The sequence below is a fragment of the Panicum virgatum genome, chromosome 3N (assembly GCF_016808335.1).
Source record: "Panicum virgatum strain AP13 chromosome 3N, P.virgatum_v5, whole genome shotgun sequence".
In the NCBI taxonomy this organism is placed as follows: Eukaryota; Viridiplantae; Streptophyta; class Magnoliopsida; order Poales; family Poaceae; genus Panicum; species Panicum virgatum.
The window spans coordinates 19,854,253-19,868,810 of NC_053147.1; the positions used below are offsets into that span (position 1 = coordinate 19,854,253).

The 14,558-nt window shown below is 51.8% G+C and overlaps 3 protein-coding genes across 3 annotated transcripts; 1 reads left to right on the forward strand and 2 right to left on the reverse strand.

Moving 5' to 3' along the window:
• The first annotated feature begins 1,861 nt into the window (after positions 1–1,861).
• LOC120664931 (gibberellin 2-beta-dioxygenase 3-like) lies at positions 1,862–3,681 on the forward strand. Its single transcript, XM_039944322.1, has 3 exons — positions 1,862–2,527; positions 2,645–2,996; positions 3,100–3,681. Exons 1-3 carry the CDS (start codon positions 2,130–2,132, stop codon positions 3,337–3,339), a joined length of 990 nt encoding a protein of 329 aa, XP_039800256.1. The 5' UTR covers positions 1,862–2,129; the 3' UTR covers positions 3,340–3,681.
• Positions 3,682–8,458: 4,777 nt separating this feature from the next.
• LOC120664932 (interactor of constitutive active ROPs 1-like) lies at positions 8,459–10,588 on the reverse strand. The gene is made up of 2 exons (XM_039944323.1): positions 10,215–10,588; positions 8,459–10,099 (listed from the first exon to the last, which is right to left on the reverse strand). The coding sequence occupies exon 2, from the start codon at positions 9,764–9,766 to the stop codon at positions 8,711–8,713; it is 1,056 nt and encodes a 351-aa protein (XP_039800257.1). The 5' UTR covers positions 9,767–10,099; positions 10,215–10,588; the 3' UTR covers positions 8,459–8,710.
• Positions 10,589–12,733: 2,145 nt separating this feature from the next.
• LOC120664933 (dof zinc finger protein 5-like) lies at positions 12,734–13,869 on the reverse strand. The gene has a single exon (XM_039944324.1). The coding sequence runs from the start codon at positions 13,867–13,869 to the stop codon at positions 13,078–13,080; it is 792 nt and encodes a 263-aa protein (XP_039800258.1). The 3' UTR covers positions 12,734–13,077.
• Positions 13,870–14,558: the final 689 nt, after the last annotated feature.

Here is a 14,558-nt window from a genome sequence, read left to right on the forward strand (position 1 = left end):
AATTAAAAAACTCTATTGAAATCTATAAAATCAAAACTAAATCATTTTAAAATGGAAAAATATGATACTAGTTTCAAAAAAAATACGTAGTGTATCTATTATTGTTCTATTTGAATCTTATTTATTCAAAAATAATAGGCATAACTACAAGCAACCAAATACTATGAATATAAAAAAATGGATTTGAATAAATGACAAGTACAATGCCAATAGATAGGTTACTTTTTTAGAAAAAATTGGATACCCATTTCGTATTTTTTATTTAAAATGAATTAATTATGAATTGTTTAGTTTGAATATTTTTAATTTTCCTAAAATTGAAAACCACCTTCAAAATCATCAAAAGAGCTAAATTTGTCCGGTTTCGATAGTTGGATGGGCTATTTATCTGGTTTTATAGTTTAAGATTGAAAATCTGACTTTTGCAATAATTTAAGGGTGTAAATTGAACTTTTCCTTAAATCATTTGTAGCTTGAGCGATGGTTTCTCATAAGCTCCACTGGCCCTCCACAACATCGATGTAAAGTGGAGGCGCTTTGGTACAATATAATGATGGAAGGGGGGAGTGTAGCGACACGCTCGCTAGAGTGTAGGGCTTGAGATAATACGTTGGTCATATGTTGTTTAACTTTTACAGCATACATAAACTAACATCTACACTGAAATATATAATATAACAAATATATTTAAATAAGCAATGCTCCAAAAGAGAATAGAAAGAGATGCTAAGCATTCAGAAGCTCCACATCGTCGTTGGATGCTGGATCAAGCGCACAGTCACTCTCTACCTATAGTTGGCCACATGGGCCAGACTTGCTAAGCCAGCACTAGCACGGCCTGAGCACGGCCCGGCCCGTGGCCATGCGGGCCAATGCCGTGCCCGTGCCTGGACCCGGGCCGTGCCTGGGCCGCAGAACCGGCCCGCGGCACAAGCACGGGCACGGCCCGGTTAATGGGCCGGCACGATGTAGCCCGTTTAACAGCCCAAAAAGCAAAGCCCATCTGAAATCAGAAACCCTAACTTACTCACTCCTTCCCCTCTCTCCACTCCTTCCTCTCCCTGACTCCCTTGCGCGCGCGCCGCTCTCCCGGCCGCTGCTGCCCCGGCTGCCGCCGCTGCTGGTCCACCGCCGCGCCCCCGGATGCCACCGTCGCCCCTCCGCAGCCTCGCGCTGCTGTTCTGCTTGGCCTCCTCGGCTTGGCTGCGGTCGCCACCACGAGGGCCGGGGCGCAGCCGGCGTGCGACCTCGGCGGCGGCGTCCCCTGCCTCTTCCGCGTCGCGTCGCCGCCTAGCCGCAGCTCGTCCTCGACCACCTCGCCGCCGCCGCCAAGGGCCGCCGTCGCCCCCACCCGTCGCCTGCGCAGCTGCGCCGGCCTTCCCCACCGGGCCTCGCCGTGGCCGCCGCCACTCGGGCCTGTCGTGCTGCCGTGCCCAGGGGCACAGCCCAGCACGCCGGCGCCCTCGTAGGGCCGTGCCCGAGCCGGGATGCTGGCACGGCGGCACTACGCGGCATGGCACGGCGGCGCCGCCGTGCCCCGGTGTGCCGTGCCTCCCCGTGCCAGTGCCGGTCGTACTCGGGTCGTGCCGTGCCCGGGCGGCCCGTTTGGCCATCCATATCTCTACCTCCTAACAGAATGCTCCAGGGATCCGTGTGCAACACCAATCATTAGAGCGCCCAAACCCACTGCCTCGCTTCGTTCAAATGCCCTGCCATGATGGCGGGGATACTAATTGGGGTTGGGGCTTCTCATCCTCATCATTGCGCCACTCTACCTTGGCAGGAATCCGTCAACAGAAACATTATCCGAGATGAACAGCACCCGGCCGGTGCGACACTTATCACCTCGCCCCTCCTCTCCAGCGGATCGCGCCGGGACACGTCTCCTTCTTCCACAGAACACTCCGAGCCGAAAAAGTGGTACGAGGACGACGCCGCTCGCTCCATCCCCGCTCGTTTCGTATCGCCGCTTGGCTCCGGGCCCCGCCGCCGCGGCGCTCCCCTATATATACGAGGCACGAACAGAAGCACTTCACCTCCCCTCCACATGCACTACTCGAGCTCGATCTGACCAGCAGTGATCGTTCGGTGGTGCTCTGTTTCTTGGCGGCACCACCAATCCACCAACCATGGTCGTCCTCGTGAAGCCGCCGGCGCTCGACCAAATCTCGCTGGTGAGGTCGCCGGAGACCGGGGGCGGGGGCGGCCCCGCCTTCCCCGGCGTGCCGGCCGTCGACTTCTCGGGCCCCGGCGCGGCGCTGGCCGTCGTGGACGCGTGCGAGCGGTTCGGGTTCTTCAAGGTGGTCAACCACGGCGTGCCGGCGGGCGTCGCGGACAGGCTGGAGGCCGAGGCCGTCGCGTTCTTCGCCAGGCCGCAGGCGGAGAAGGACGCGTCCGGCCCCGCCGACCCGCTGGGGTACGGGTGCAAGCGCATCGGACGCAATGGCGACATGGGGTGGCTCGAGTACCTCCTCCTCGCCGTCGACCAGGGCTCCGTCGCCTCCCCTGTGCCGTCGCCCTCGCTGCGGTAATTAGCAAATTAACAATCTGGTGTTGGAACTTGGAATTCATCATCAGCCAGCGCCGCCATTGCCGTTCTACGGTAGTAACGAGTTCTGGGTTCACGATGCGTGCGTGCGAGCAGGGACGCGGTGAACGAGTACGTGGGCGCCGTGCGCGGGGTGGCGGCGTCGGTGCTGGAGGCGGTGGCGGAGGGGCTCGGCGTGGCGCCGCGGGACGCGCTGAGCAGGATGGTGGCGGGTGCGGCGAGCGACCGGGTGCTCCGGGTGAACCACTACCCGCCGTGCCCGCTGCTGCAGCGCCTCCTGGACTCGTGCGCCGTGACGGGCTTCGGCGAGCACACGGACCCGCAGCTGGTGTCCGTGCTCCGCTCCAACGGCACCGCCGGGCTGCAGCTCGCCCTCCGCGACGGGCGGTGGGTGCCCGTGCCGCCCGACCGCGACGCCTTCTTCGTCATCGTCGGCGACTCCCTGGAGGTACGCCAGCCCGCCGCGCATAGCAGCATACCCACATGCACAGACACGCACCCATGATAGATTGGGATGATGGATGTGTCGTACGACGTACGTGCGCTGCCAGGTCCTGACGAATGGGAGGCTGAAAAGTGTGCGGCACCGGGTGGTGGCCAACAGCCTGAAGCCGCGGGTGTCCATGATCTACTTCGCGGGGCCGGCGCCGGCGCAGCGGATCGCGCCGCTGCCGGAGCTGCTGGGGCGCGGCGAGCAGGGCCTGTACAGGGACTTCACATGGGGCGACTACAAGAAGGCTGCCTACCGCTCGCGCCTCGGCGACAACCGCCTGGACCCCTTCCGCATCTGATCTAGGCGATAGGCACCGGGCGCACCACACCTGTCGCGCCATGCCCCTGCCTGCCAAGTGCCAGCGGCGGGCCTCCCTGCTCCTGGAGATCAATGGAGGCCAGTGCACTACTGATTGCTGGACCAGGAGAGCTAGGTAGGTGGGTGGGGTTGGATACATAGACAGGTGTGTGCTCTGTTGTACTACGGACTGCTCTGTTATATGCATGCTTTGTGTTGCTGCCGATGCCAGCTTTGCGACTTTGGTAAGGGTGGGAAGGTGGAAATGGTTATCCGAATTTTTTGCATATTTGTATCCGCACCTAATATGGATATCTGTATTCGTATCCGATTGTAATGTGGTTTTAAAGTGGACATATCCGAATTCGTTTTTTCTCATTTTTCTCTATCCGATTCCACATCCGTATTCGACAATATTCGCAACATCCGTATTCGAATAAGAATGAGCACATAGATTACTATTAAAAATTATATATATAACAAATGATTAGTGATATACTAATAATAATGTATTTAGTGGAACTATTTAAGAGTGAAATGACATATGCTACTAGGTTTAATATTACTAATGACATATAAAGATTAAGTTTAATTAATTTCAATTTAATTAACTATATTTTGATATGGATAGTCATATTGATTTTAATTTACTTTGGTTTATCCGCTTATTGATAAAATTATAAATATACTTTATTCCATTTATTCTTTATAACTATTGATATTTCCATTAAAATATTTATTCATTTGCATTTTATATCTTTATATTATTAACTATTTAAATATTTATGGATAAATATGTTTTGATGAGATGTCTTTTTCTTAACTACAACGGTTACATACTTTAATTCTTATTGTATAATGACTTAGCGATACCTTCGAAATATGTTTATAATGAATAAAACAATCAAATATAACTATGTTCCAAATCAAGTAAATATCCGAATCCGCATCCGAATTCGAGACATCAGTTTTGCATAGTATCCGACAACATCCGAATCCGTATCCGTATCCGAGTTAAAATGCGGTAAAAAGTGCTATCCAAATCCGATTCCATGCGTATCCGATCCGATTCCATCCTTAGCCTTTGCCAAGTGTACAGTGGCTGTGGTACTAGCTGCAGGGAGCTTTTGTATTGCCTCTGGGCTCGATGCTATGCTGTATTTGCTGTGTGAATGTTATGTGTGTGTTTTCTATAAATGGTATGCCACCTTTTCACCGTTTGCCATGCTGACCTAATGATGATGATACATTGGGTTTGGGCAAATTTGGTAAGAGTAGCTATGCCCAAAAAAAGCAAGAATAAAGGTACAGGTTATCTAGCCAAATATATATAGCAAGGGCAGGGGTTTTGTTTTCCATCTCTGTTGTAGTGTTCTAGTGTTTGTTCTCTTTAGTGTTTCCATTTACTCATTGAGTATATGCGGATTCAGTGCCGATGGACCTCATTTTATAGCTTCAGGGTGTGTTTAGATCATTTTGGCAAAAAATTTTGAAAGAGAATATTGCTAATTTGGAGTATTAAATAAGTCTACTTACAAATTTTTTTGCATGGATGGATTGTAAATCGCGAGACGAATCTAATGAGCCTAATTAATCCATGATTAATCCATAATTAATAGATGATTACTGTAGCATCACTGTTGCGAATCATGGATTTACACAAACCTCTAATGATTAGAAACTAAAAACGAGATCTCGAAGTAATTCGGACTATAAATTAAGTAGGCTCATTAGATTCGTCTCGCGATTTACAACCCATCCATACAAAAAGCTTTGTAAATATATTTTATTTAATAGTTCATGCATGTGTCCAAATATTCGATGTGACGTTTTTTTTAAAAAAAATTTGAGATCTAAACAAACCCTCAACGCGCATCCAAAATTCCAAGCTAAGTGCAGAGCTCCGCTTTCTTGCAATACAGTAGTCCTTGTTCCATGCTTCCATGGATAAACCAATCAAAAAATAAAAAGAAACAGCACACATATACAAACCCCACCGCTACGAACGCCTACGACAGACTAGGTAGTGGATCTTAAGATTACCGAAGTGACTACAAGTGTGGTGGTGTTAATATGCATGTTGTCAACTATATAGGGAGCTATGTTAGTAGTTTTTATTTTTGAGATGGAAGAAATTAAGCATTTCTATTAAATTAACGAGAAACTCCATAGTATATGTTTCCCGGTAGAAAAATTAAGCACACATCTAAAAGTTAGTCCATTAATGAAAGCATGTGTGCCTGAGGGTATTTTCTTGCTTCACTTCTACATATAGGTCTTCATTGACCTTGAGAAGTCATATGACAAAGTACCGAGAAATATCATGCGGTGGGCCTTGAAGAAGCACAAAGTCCCAACTAAGTACATTACCCTCATTAAGGATATGTACAAGGATGCGACGATGTTTGTCCGGACATGTGATGGCAACACCACTGACTTTCCTATTAACATAGGCCTACACCAGGGGTTAGCACTGAGCCCTTATTTATTTGCTTTAGTGATGGATGAGGTCACAAGGGATATACAAGGTGTGATCCCTTGGTGTATGCTCTTTGCTGATGATGTGGTGCTAGTTGACGAGAGTAGGGCAGGGGTTAATAGGAAGTTAGAGCTGTGGAGACGCACGTTAGAGTCGAAAGGGTTCAAACTTAGTAGGACCAAGACCGAGTACATGATGTGCGATTTCAGCGCGACTAGGCATGAGGGGGGATATGTTAGTCTAGATGGGCAAGTGGTGGTCCAGAATGATACTTTTCGGTATTTAGGATCGGTGCTACAAAAGGATGGCGACATTGATGAAGATGTTAGGCATAGAATTTCAGGTGGCTGGTTGAAATGGCGGCAAGGTTCTGGCATCCTTTGTGACAAGAGGGTGCCACAAAAGCTAAAAGGCAAATTTATAGGACAGCAATTCGTCCGGCGATGTTATATGGTACTGAATGTTGGCCTACAAAAAGGCGACATGTCCAGCAACTGAGTGTAGCAGAGATGTGGGTGTTGTGGTGGTTTTGCGGGCACACAAGGAGGGATAGAGTCCGAAACGAAGTTATTCGGGATAGGGTCGGGGTGGCACCAATTGAGGAGAAACTTACCCAGCATCAGCTGAGATGGTTTGGACATGTCCAACGAAGACCTCCTAAGGCGCCGGTGCGTAATGAGGTTCTTGAGCGGGTCGACAATGTAAAGAGGGGTAGAGGTAGACCAAAACTGACGTGGGATGAGTCGGTTAAGAGAGATCTTAAGGATTGAAATATTTCTAAAGAGATAGTTTTGGATAGGAGCGCTTGGAGACTAGCTATCAATGTGCCTGAACCTTGAACTTATTTCTTTCGGGTTTCATCTCTAGCCTACCCCAACTTGCTTGGGAAAAAAAGAATTGTTATTGTTGTTGTACTTCTACATATAGAATCGGTTTATAGAATGAAAAATTGGCATGGCTGGAGAAACAGTGGCCTGATTCGTTACAATCCTAGCATATTCGGTGTGTTGACCGGATTTCACATCAATATTTTCTTTAAAAACTAAGCTTTGTTTCGTTAAGGTCAACGCTTCTACTAGCTAGCGTGCCTAATGTACTTGCATTTAAAGGGGAGATGACCACAATCTTCATCAAAATGAAGGTACCTCAAATATGAGGCGTCTAGTTCTACACCTTTTCTTGCAACGCCTGGAATATTGTTATAGGCTCATCTCCATACAAATGTAGCAGTGCACAAATCTCTTGTGCGTCTACATTGCCGCAAATTCTCGCCCTCATTCCGATTTATGGGGAGAGGCTAGTTTACGGTCGACCATAGGGACGGATTCTCAACAACGGTTAATCTTCCGACCGTTCTTTTTTTCTCTTTAGTAACTTTTTTGCTATTTTCTGATGAAAAAAGTTCAGAAAATTTTTTCAAGAAAAATTGTAGAGAGAGAGAAAAATTTTAAGGAAAAAATTGGAGAGATAGAAAAAACTTTCAAGAAAATTTTTGGAGAGATAGAAAAGAAATAGAAAGAAAAAATTTTACGAAATAAATTGAAAAATTTTGAAGAGAATTTTTACATCCAAAAATAATAAACTTAGGTAAAAAAAATTTTGTATCAAACAATTTAAAAAAATAAAAAACTACCGGCCTGCCTAGCCGCCTCCCCACCACTAGCCCCGTCGCCGCCGCCGCCAGGGTTCACCAAACTAGTGGGAACCGTCCGGTTTGACCGGTTACCGGTCAAACCGGTCCGGCTCGGTTCCGGTTTGGGCCGGTACCAAACCGACCCAAATTCAAAATTCAAATTTGAATTCAAAAAAATGAAAAATTTCTAAAAAAATTTTAAAAATACTTCAAGGTGCGACGAGTCTAATGGTGACAATTTTTCTCAAAAATTCGTTCATTTAGTATAGTTTGCGGGGATTTGAAGTTAAACAAAAAAACGTGCATATAAAAGTATACAAATACAATGTAAAAGTAGTACAAAAGAGGGATGGAGGGTTCATTTAGGCTAAAATATGTTATACAAACATTTATTTAGTATACTTTGCGGGCATTTGAATTTAAACCAAAAAAGAAAAAAAAATTGAATTTGGCCGGTTACCAGTCAAACCGACCGGTTACTAGTCAAACCGGCTGGTAAACCGGTCAAACCGACCGGTAAGCAGGTCGGAACCGATTGAACATGCGATTTTGAATTTGATTTTGAATTTGACCGGTTTCCACCGATTTCCGGTCAAACCGGTCCGGTAAACCACTACCGGACCGCGCCGGTTTGACCAGATGGGTCGGTTTATTTAACTCTGGCCGCCACCGGCCCGCCACATCACCTCCCTGTCACGCCGCGCATCCCCACCACTGGCCCGCCGCCTGCGCGCCGCTCAGTTGCCATGGGGGGAAGAAAGAAAAAGGAAAGGGAAATGGAAGAGGAAGGAAGGGGGCGACCGGGCGAGCATGGAGTGGGTGGGGCGCAAGCACAGTGAGTCGGATCGGCCGTGAGATCCAGAAGTTACGGATGACTATAATAAGTTCATCATTGGGCGATTTACTTGCGGTTTGTTCAACGCTATTTGATTTTTCTTTATTACAGTATCCATCCATGACGATGGGCGAGCAACTGAAACCAACAGTACAACACCACCAGCAAGCAAATGCCACGCAAAAACAAATCTCTGTTCATCCTAGAATAATTTAGCACTTCTAGGTGCTAGCACTAGAGCATACAATCAGTAATTCAGTAGGCCAGTGGCACATTGCACGAAAGAAACAACGCGCGAGTTTATTTTGGTTTACCTTATAATCCCATAACGTTAACAGTGAATTATCCTGCGCCGTAAATCGTCGCTAGAAGTTACCCTAGTGGAGTGGACAAGACAGCGGAGCGGAGCATGTAAGGCCTTCCGATCACTTCTGCGCCTTCTTCTTCCACAGGTCGCTGAGCGCCCGCATGGCCCCGCCGGCCTTCCGCTTGCCACTGGGTCCCTCTTCGTCGCCGTCCTTGGCTGGAATGCCCTCGCTCTCGCCGCCGCCGGCCGAGGCTGGCCCGTGGCGCCGCCTGTCCGTGCTGCTGCTGCTGCTGGCCCCCGTGGCGCGGTCCGCGCCGCCACCGAGCACCGCGGCGGCCTCCTCGGCCGCCTTGCGCCACTGCTCGCTCTGCACGCGCGAGCGCTGCGCCTCGGCCTCCAGCGCCTCCCGGGCGTGCTCCGACGCCCGCAGCCGCTCGGCGAGCCGGGCCTCCCGCGCCGCGCCCTCCCGCAGCGCGTGCTCGGCCTCCCGCGCCCGCGCGGACGTCGCCTTCGCGGCCTCGGCGGCCTCCTCGGCCACCTTGCTCAGGTCGGCGTTGTCGGCCTCGAGGGCGGCGATCTCCGCGTCCTTCACCATCAGATCCGCCGTGAGCTTGTCGACCTGCTCATTGTTCAGCATCAGCCTCGCCTTCAGCTCCTCGAGCTCCGTGCTCTTGGCCATCACCATCCTCTTCAGATCGTCGACCTCCGTGTCGATCACCATCAGCTTCGCCCTCAGCTCGTAGCCCTCCATGTCCTTGGCCGTCAGCTTCGCCCTCAGCAACTCAACCTCCGGGCTCCCCTTCTTGCCATTGTCATCGGCAACGGCGTTGCCCACCTCCTCCTCATCACCAGTCTTCTTGTTGTCCTCCTCGACGACCGGGCCCTCGTTGTTCCCCGACTCGCCCGACACGACGTCGACCGCCTCGAAGGCGTCGGCGCTCGGCGACGGCGACCTCATGTAGCCTTCCTCCCGATTGGCACCCTCTGCGCCACCAGCAGCCCCGTCTGCCGGCGCCGGCACCTTGGCGCCATCGTGCTCGACCGGCGGCGGCGCCGAAGAGGCCGCGTCGTCGTCCCTCTTCTTCGCTGCCAGGCGCTTCTTGGTGTCGACAAGCGCGGCGCGCGCGTCCTTCCTGGCCTTCTCGGCCGCCGCGAGCTGGTCCCGCATTCCCATAAGCTGGCCGTGCGCCTTCTCCAGCTTCGCCTCCAGCTCCGCCACCCGTGGCCCCGCGCCGGCGCCACAACCAGCACCGGCGGGCTTCTTCTGCAAATCGACGTTCACGAAAAAAAAAACACAAACGCCACGTCACTGACAACACGTACTACATGGTGTTTGCGCCGTCCATTCGATCACAAGAACATCCTTGCCTCGTGCAACGGGCTGCGCGGCGCCATGCCCCGGACGCCGGGAGCGCGGCGCGCCGCGGCGCCGGTTGCCTCCGCGCCCGCTGCCGCCACCGACGACTTCTGACGCTGCGCTGGACGCTGCGGCTGCTCAGACACGGCCCTGAAGCAGAGTTGCCCGTGAATTCGATCGCCGCCTCCGGATATCGGAGCAGAAAAGGCTCGGATTGGATCGGAGCGTGAAAAATTGCTAGAAAAAAATAGGTGCCGGACTATACCTGGGCCTCGGCATGCGACTGTCCGAGTCCTCGAACTTGCTGCTCTTCTTGCCATTGGCGGCCGTGTGTCCTAGCATCGTAACAGCAAGAGCAGGCCCGTTGAGAGTTGAAGCACACCGACGAGACGGGACTTGAAATCTGGCAATTATATCGTCGAAGGAACAGCGCCGAGGACGCCTGGTTGGTGCGCGCGTCTACCTCCCGATGTTAATGCTGATCCGGTACTGATTGGAAACTTGCTTGGAACAGATTAATCTGTCCGGAGCTTAGGTATGTAGTAGCAGATTAGGATGTGAATTTTCCCTTTCTCTTTCATTCTCATTTTCCCTTCTTGCCTTCATGCTCATGCTCATGGAGAGATGATCCATCAACGCCTAGAAGTTGAGCCATATCCCGTGGCATTTTTCCCCCTCTCCTCATCACTCTCCTGTACCTGCACTGCTAATAACTTTCAGAACATATCATGCGTGCACCGCAGCGAGCGACGACGACCACCGGAGTTTCTCACCTGCATTCCCGCCATTGCCGGTCGCTGGAAGCTAGATTCCGCAAGCACAAAGTGAGTGATCTGGCTCGCCAGGGTGATGCGAGTTGCCACCAGCGCGTCCTGGGCTGCACGGGCGTTTTTTTTAGCTTCTAAGCTTTTGCAGCTCGCGGGCGTTCACGAGTACGGCGGGGGAGAATTATGGTTAGAACCCACGTCTTCGTCCGAGAAACAAGATCAGGCGCGCGGATGGGACGGACGGACGGATGGTGCGAATTTGTTCGGTGACCTCATTTCATCTCCAAGCTAAGCATTTGAACGGTGACAGACAGGCTGACAGCTAATGGACCACCATATTGAACCGGGCCGCACGTTTCTGGCCCACGCACCGCTGTTGCGGAAATTGGCCGCAGATGGCAACAGCTCCCAGCCAGCCCAGGCTGCTACCCCGTAAGGCCAAGCCCAAAAAAATTTTTAAGACTTTTATGTTTTTTCTCCGATTTTTTTAGGGCAACTGGAACTCGAATAACGAAATCTCTCGATGCTCGTGCCCTCCAACCACCGCCGCCCGACATCCCATCCCTGCATCCTTCGCGCGGCGACCTCCTCCGGCCAACAGCCGCCGCTGTCTCCCGCTTCCCGCCGTAACCATCACCGAGCCTCGCCGAGTACATCCCAGAGTATGATCTCACAGCTGGAGGATTCAGAATTTTAGATGATGTCGAGACTTTACATGGTTTACCTGCCAGGAGGAGTGCGGCTTGGCGTCGCTTAGAGTGATGGTTCACGAGTGTTGTCCACGAGTGGCTTCTATCTTCTCGCTTCACCCTTTCTTTTACTTCCGGCTGCCGCCATCCACCAGTCATCTGCCCAGCCCCTCCCTCAACCTACCGGTGTGGGCGGGCTAGGGTCCTGCCGGCGCGCAGCTTCGGCGGTACTCTAGCCCGCCCATGCCTGCCGCCCTCGTACCACCGTTGCTGCCACCTTCTATCACCGCGGCCTTTGTCCACCGCTGTCATCGTCCGTCGACTCTCCTACCCCGACGTCGATCCAACCACCATCTCACACTGCCCGGCTGGCGGCGCCCCCACCACCGGCCTCGCCGCCCCCGCACCCGCCTCCTCCGCCGGGCCGACCTGCCCAGAAACCCGACGGCGAGCGGCGAGCACAAGAAAGGAGTGGCGGTGGGAGTAATTGGACCGAGTAATTGGGTTGAAATCATCTAAACGCGACTTTCAGGTGATGGCATCGCACGAGGACGCTGCTCGGAATGTTCTCATGGGCCTTCTCCCATCCGCTACACTAAACTATAGCCCAACAAGCTTGCGATAAATTGGAGCCCACGTCCATGTCCATCTCGCCTCAAACATCATACTTCTGTACAACTCCCAAACAAAGGAAAAAGTCTATATCATCCCCTCACCTATGGGAGATGGACTACATAACCTCCTAACCTATGAAATGGTCTATATCACCTCCTGAACTTTTCAAAACCGGTCAAATTACCCCCTAAAGCCGTTTTGAAAAATTATAGTAAATCACAGAAAAATCTAATTGTTGGACTCCGAAAGAGTACATCTACACAGTGAACATATAATATGGTATGCTTTAGTACATTTTTTTACAGCTACGAAGAAAAGCATAGATCTAAAGCTACAGAAAAAAATATACTAAAGCATATCATATTATACGTTTATTGTGTAGATCTACTCAATTGGAGTCTAAAACAATTGGATTTTTGATTTTATGATTTTTCTGTGATTACTATGATTTTTTAAAACTATTTTAGACGTTAATTTGATCGGTTTTGGAAAGTTCAGGAAGTGATATAGACCATTTCATAATTTGGGGAGTTATGTAATCCACCCCAATAGATGAGGGGGTGATATAGATTTTTTTTTTCCCAAACAAACCCACACACTTCCGACTTCTGCGTGAGCTACTGTCCACGTTCATGAAAGGACTTTTGTCCAACTACTACTTCGAGACATCCGATCCCTACATTGGTTTCGTGAGCGACTGAGCGTGTTCCTACTTCAAACAATAGGCGAGCACCCTCCTCACAACTGTTTTGAAAGTTGAATTACAGCCCATCTTCACAAAAGTTCCCAAAAAAAAAAGGTTAGAACAGCTTTCACCAAAAGTTCGATGCAAAGTCAAAAGAAAAGAATCAGAACAGACACCTCGATTCCTGTGCAAAGACCACACGGTTACACCTAAAAAGCCTCGTGCCTCTCCATCGCTCGGCGAGCGTCCTCACCGGGTCAAACCCTACCCCCTATTCACCGTGCAACCGGCCACGGCCAGGCTCGTTCCTCCATCCCGAGCCGTGAAAGGAGCGAGCCATCGCCAAAAAAAGGACGCGCCGTTTTTCTCGGATCAGAACGCGCGGTCCGGCGCAACCGCACGCGCCGCGCCACCCGCCACGAGCCACCAGTACTGCCCCGCCGTCTCGGGCAGGCCGGCGGCGGTGCAGGCCGGCGACGGCGCGAGGTGGAAGGGCGAGCCGCGGTAGGGGACGGCGAGGCCGACAGACGCGGTCGTGAACACCGGAGGAGACCCGGATTCCGAGACGTGGTCGGCGCTGGTTGGGGTGCCGGTGGCGTCGCCGGCGTGCGGCGCCGGGGCTGGGGGCGGCGGCAGCGGCACCGGGCGGTTCTTGCGGCGGCCGGAGCCGACGGGCACGTTGCGGATGGCGCCGCCGGCCGTCCAGTAGCGGTGGCAGGCCCGGCAGAAGTGGCGCGGCTGGTTGACGTTGTAGTTGTTGAAGTAGCAGAACTTGGTGTCCCGGCTCCGGCACCGCGGGCACGGCAGCCGCGCCTCGGCCGCCGCGGCGCGCGCCCGCGCGGCCTCCTCCAGCAGGTCGGCGCCCCCGCGCCCCGACGCCGCCGCCTGCGGCAGCAGCCTCGGCGGCGCCCTCCACGCAGCGGCGGCGCCGGCTCCCGCGTGGTGCGGCGCCTGCTGCTGCTGCGTGGTGATGACCTTGCCGAACAGCTTGATGCCCGCGGCCGCGGCCCTGGCCGGCACCTCGGCGTGAGGCAGCATGCCGCGCGAGTCGTGTCGTGTCGTGTGCTGGCTGGCCGGCTGGTTTTCGATGGTTCCTGAAGAAGAGCAGGAGGCGGACGCATCGGCCATCCAGTGTGGACCTCTGGCCATGGGTATAAATAGCATCTGGGTGAGTGAGTGCTCGGGTGCGCGCGCGCGCTGTGGACACCATGATTTGCGCCGTGGCGCCTTTTGGCCGCGGTCGGCGTTCCTGCACGTACGCCGTGCCTCGTTGCAAAGTCATTTTCCGGACTCGCATCGCAGAATGAGCTGCCTACAACTGCAAACCTAGAAATGTAAAAACTGAACATGGGTTTAAACACGCACGCACGCACCCAATACGTGCACAATTGCTCAATTAATTCATCTTTTCATCAATTTGGAACCACCAAAGCAGTCTTTTCCAAAGCTATAGATGCTTCCATAATCTTGACACTTTTTTGGATTCAACCAAAAGAATTGCTGATAAGAGTAGTAAACGTTGTTGTTTCAAGTTTTGCTATTTTTACAAGTAAAAGAATCACTGCAACATACTGCAATCAATAAGCCTGCAAGCACTTGTGAACAAGATTATTATAATCCACCCCAATCGAGTAGTATGTTTAGCGTAATGGTAAGAGCCCCTAGAGTCAACCTAGGTCCTAAAGCCGGCATACTTGCTTACCAGTTGCACCTTCCTAATCTTTTCCTTCCCTTTTCCATCGACTGATCACTTTGCGTTTGTGGCATAAAAGTTCTCAAAAAGCAGTAAAACCCACCCTAAGCAAGATTCTCGCCTTTACTTTATCTCCACAAAGCGCAAGCTTTTGAGGGTC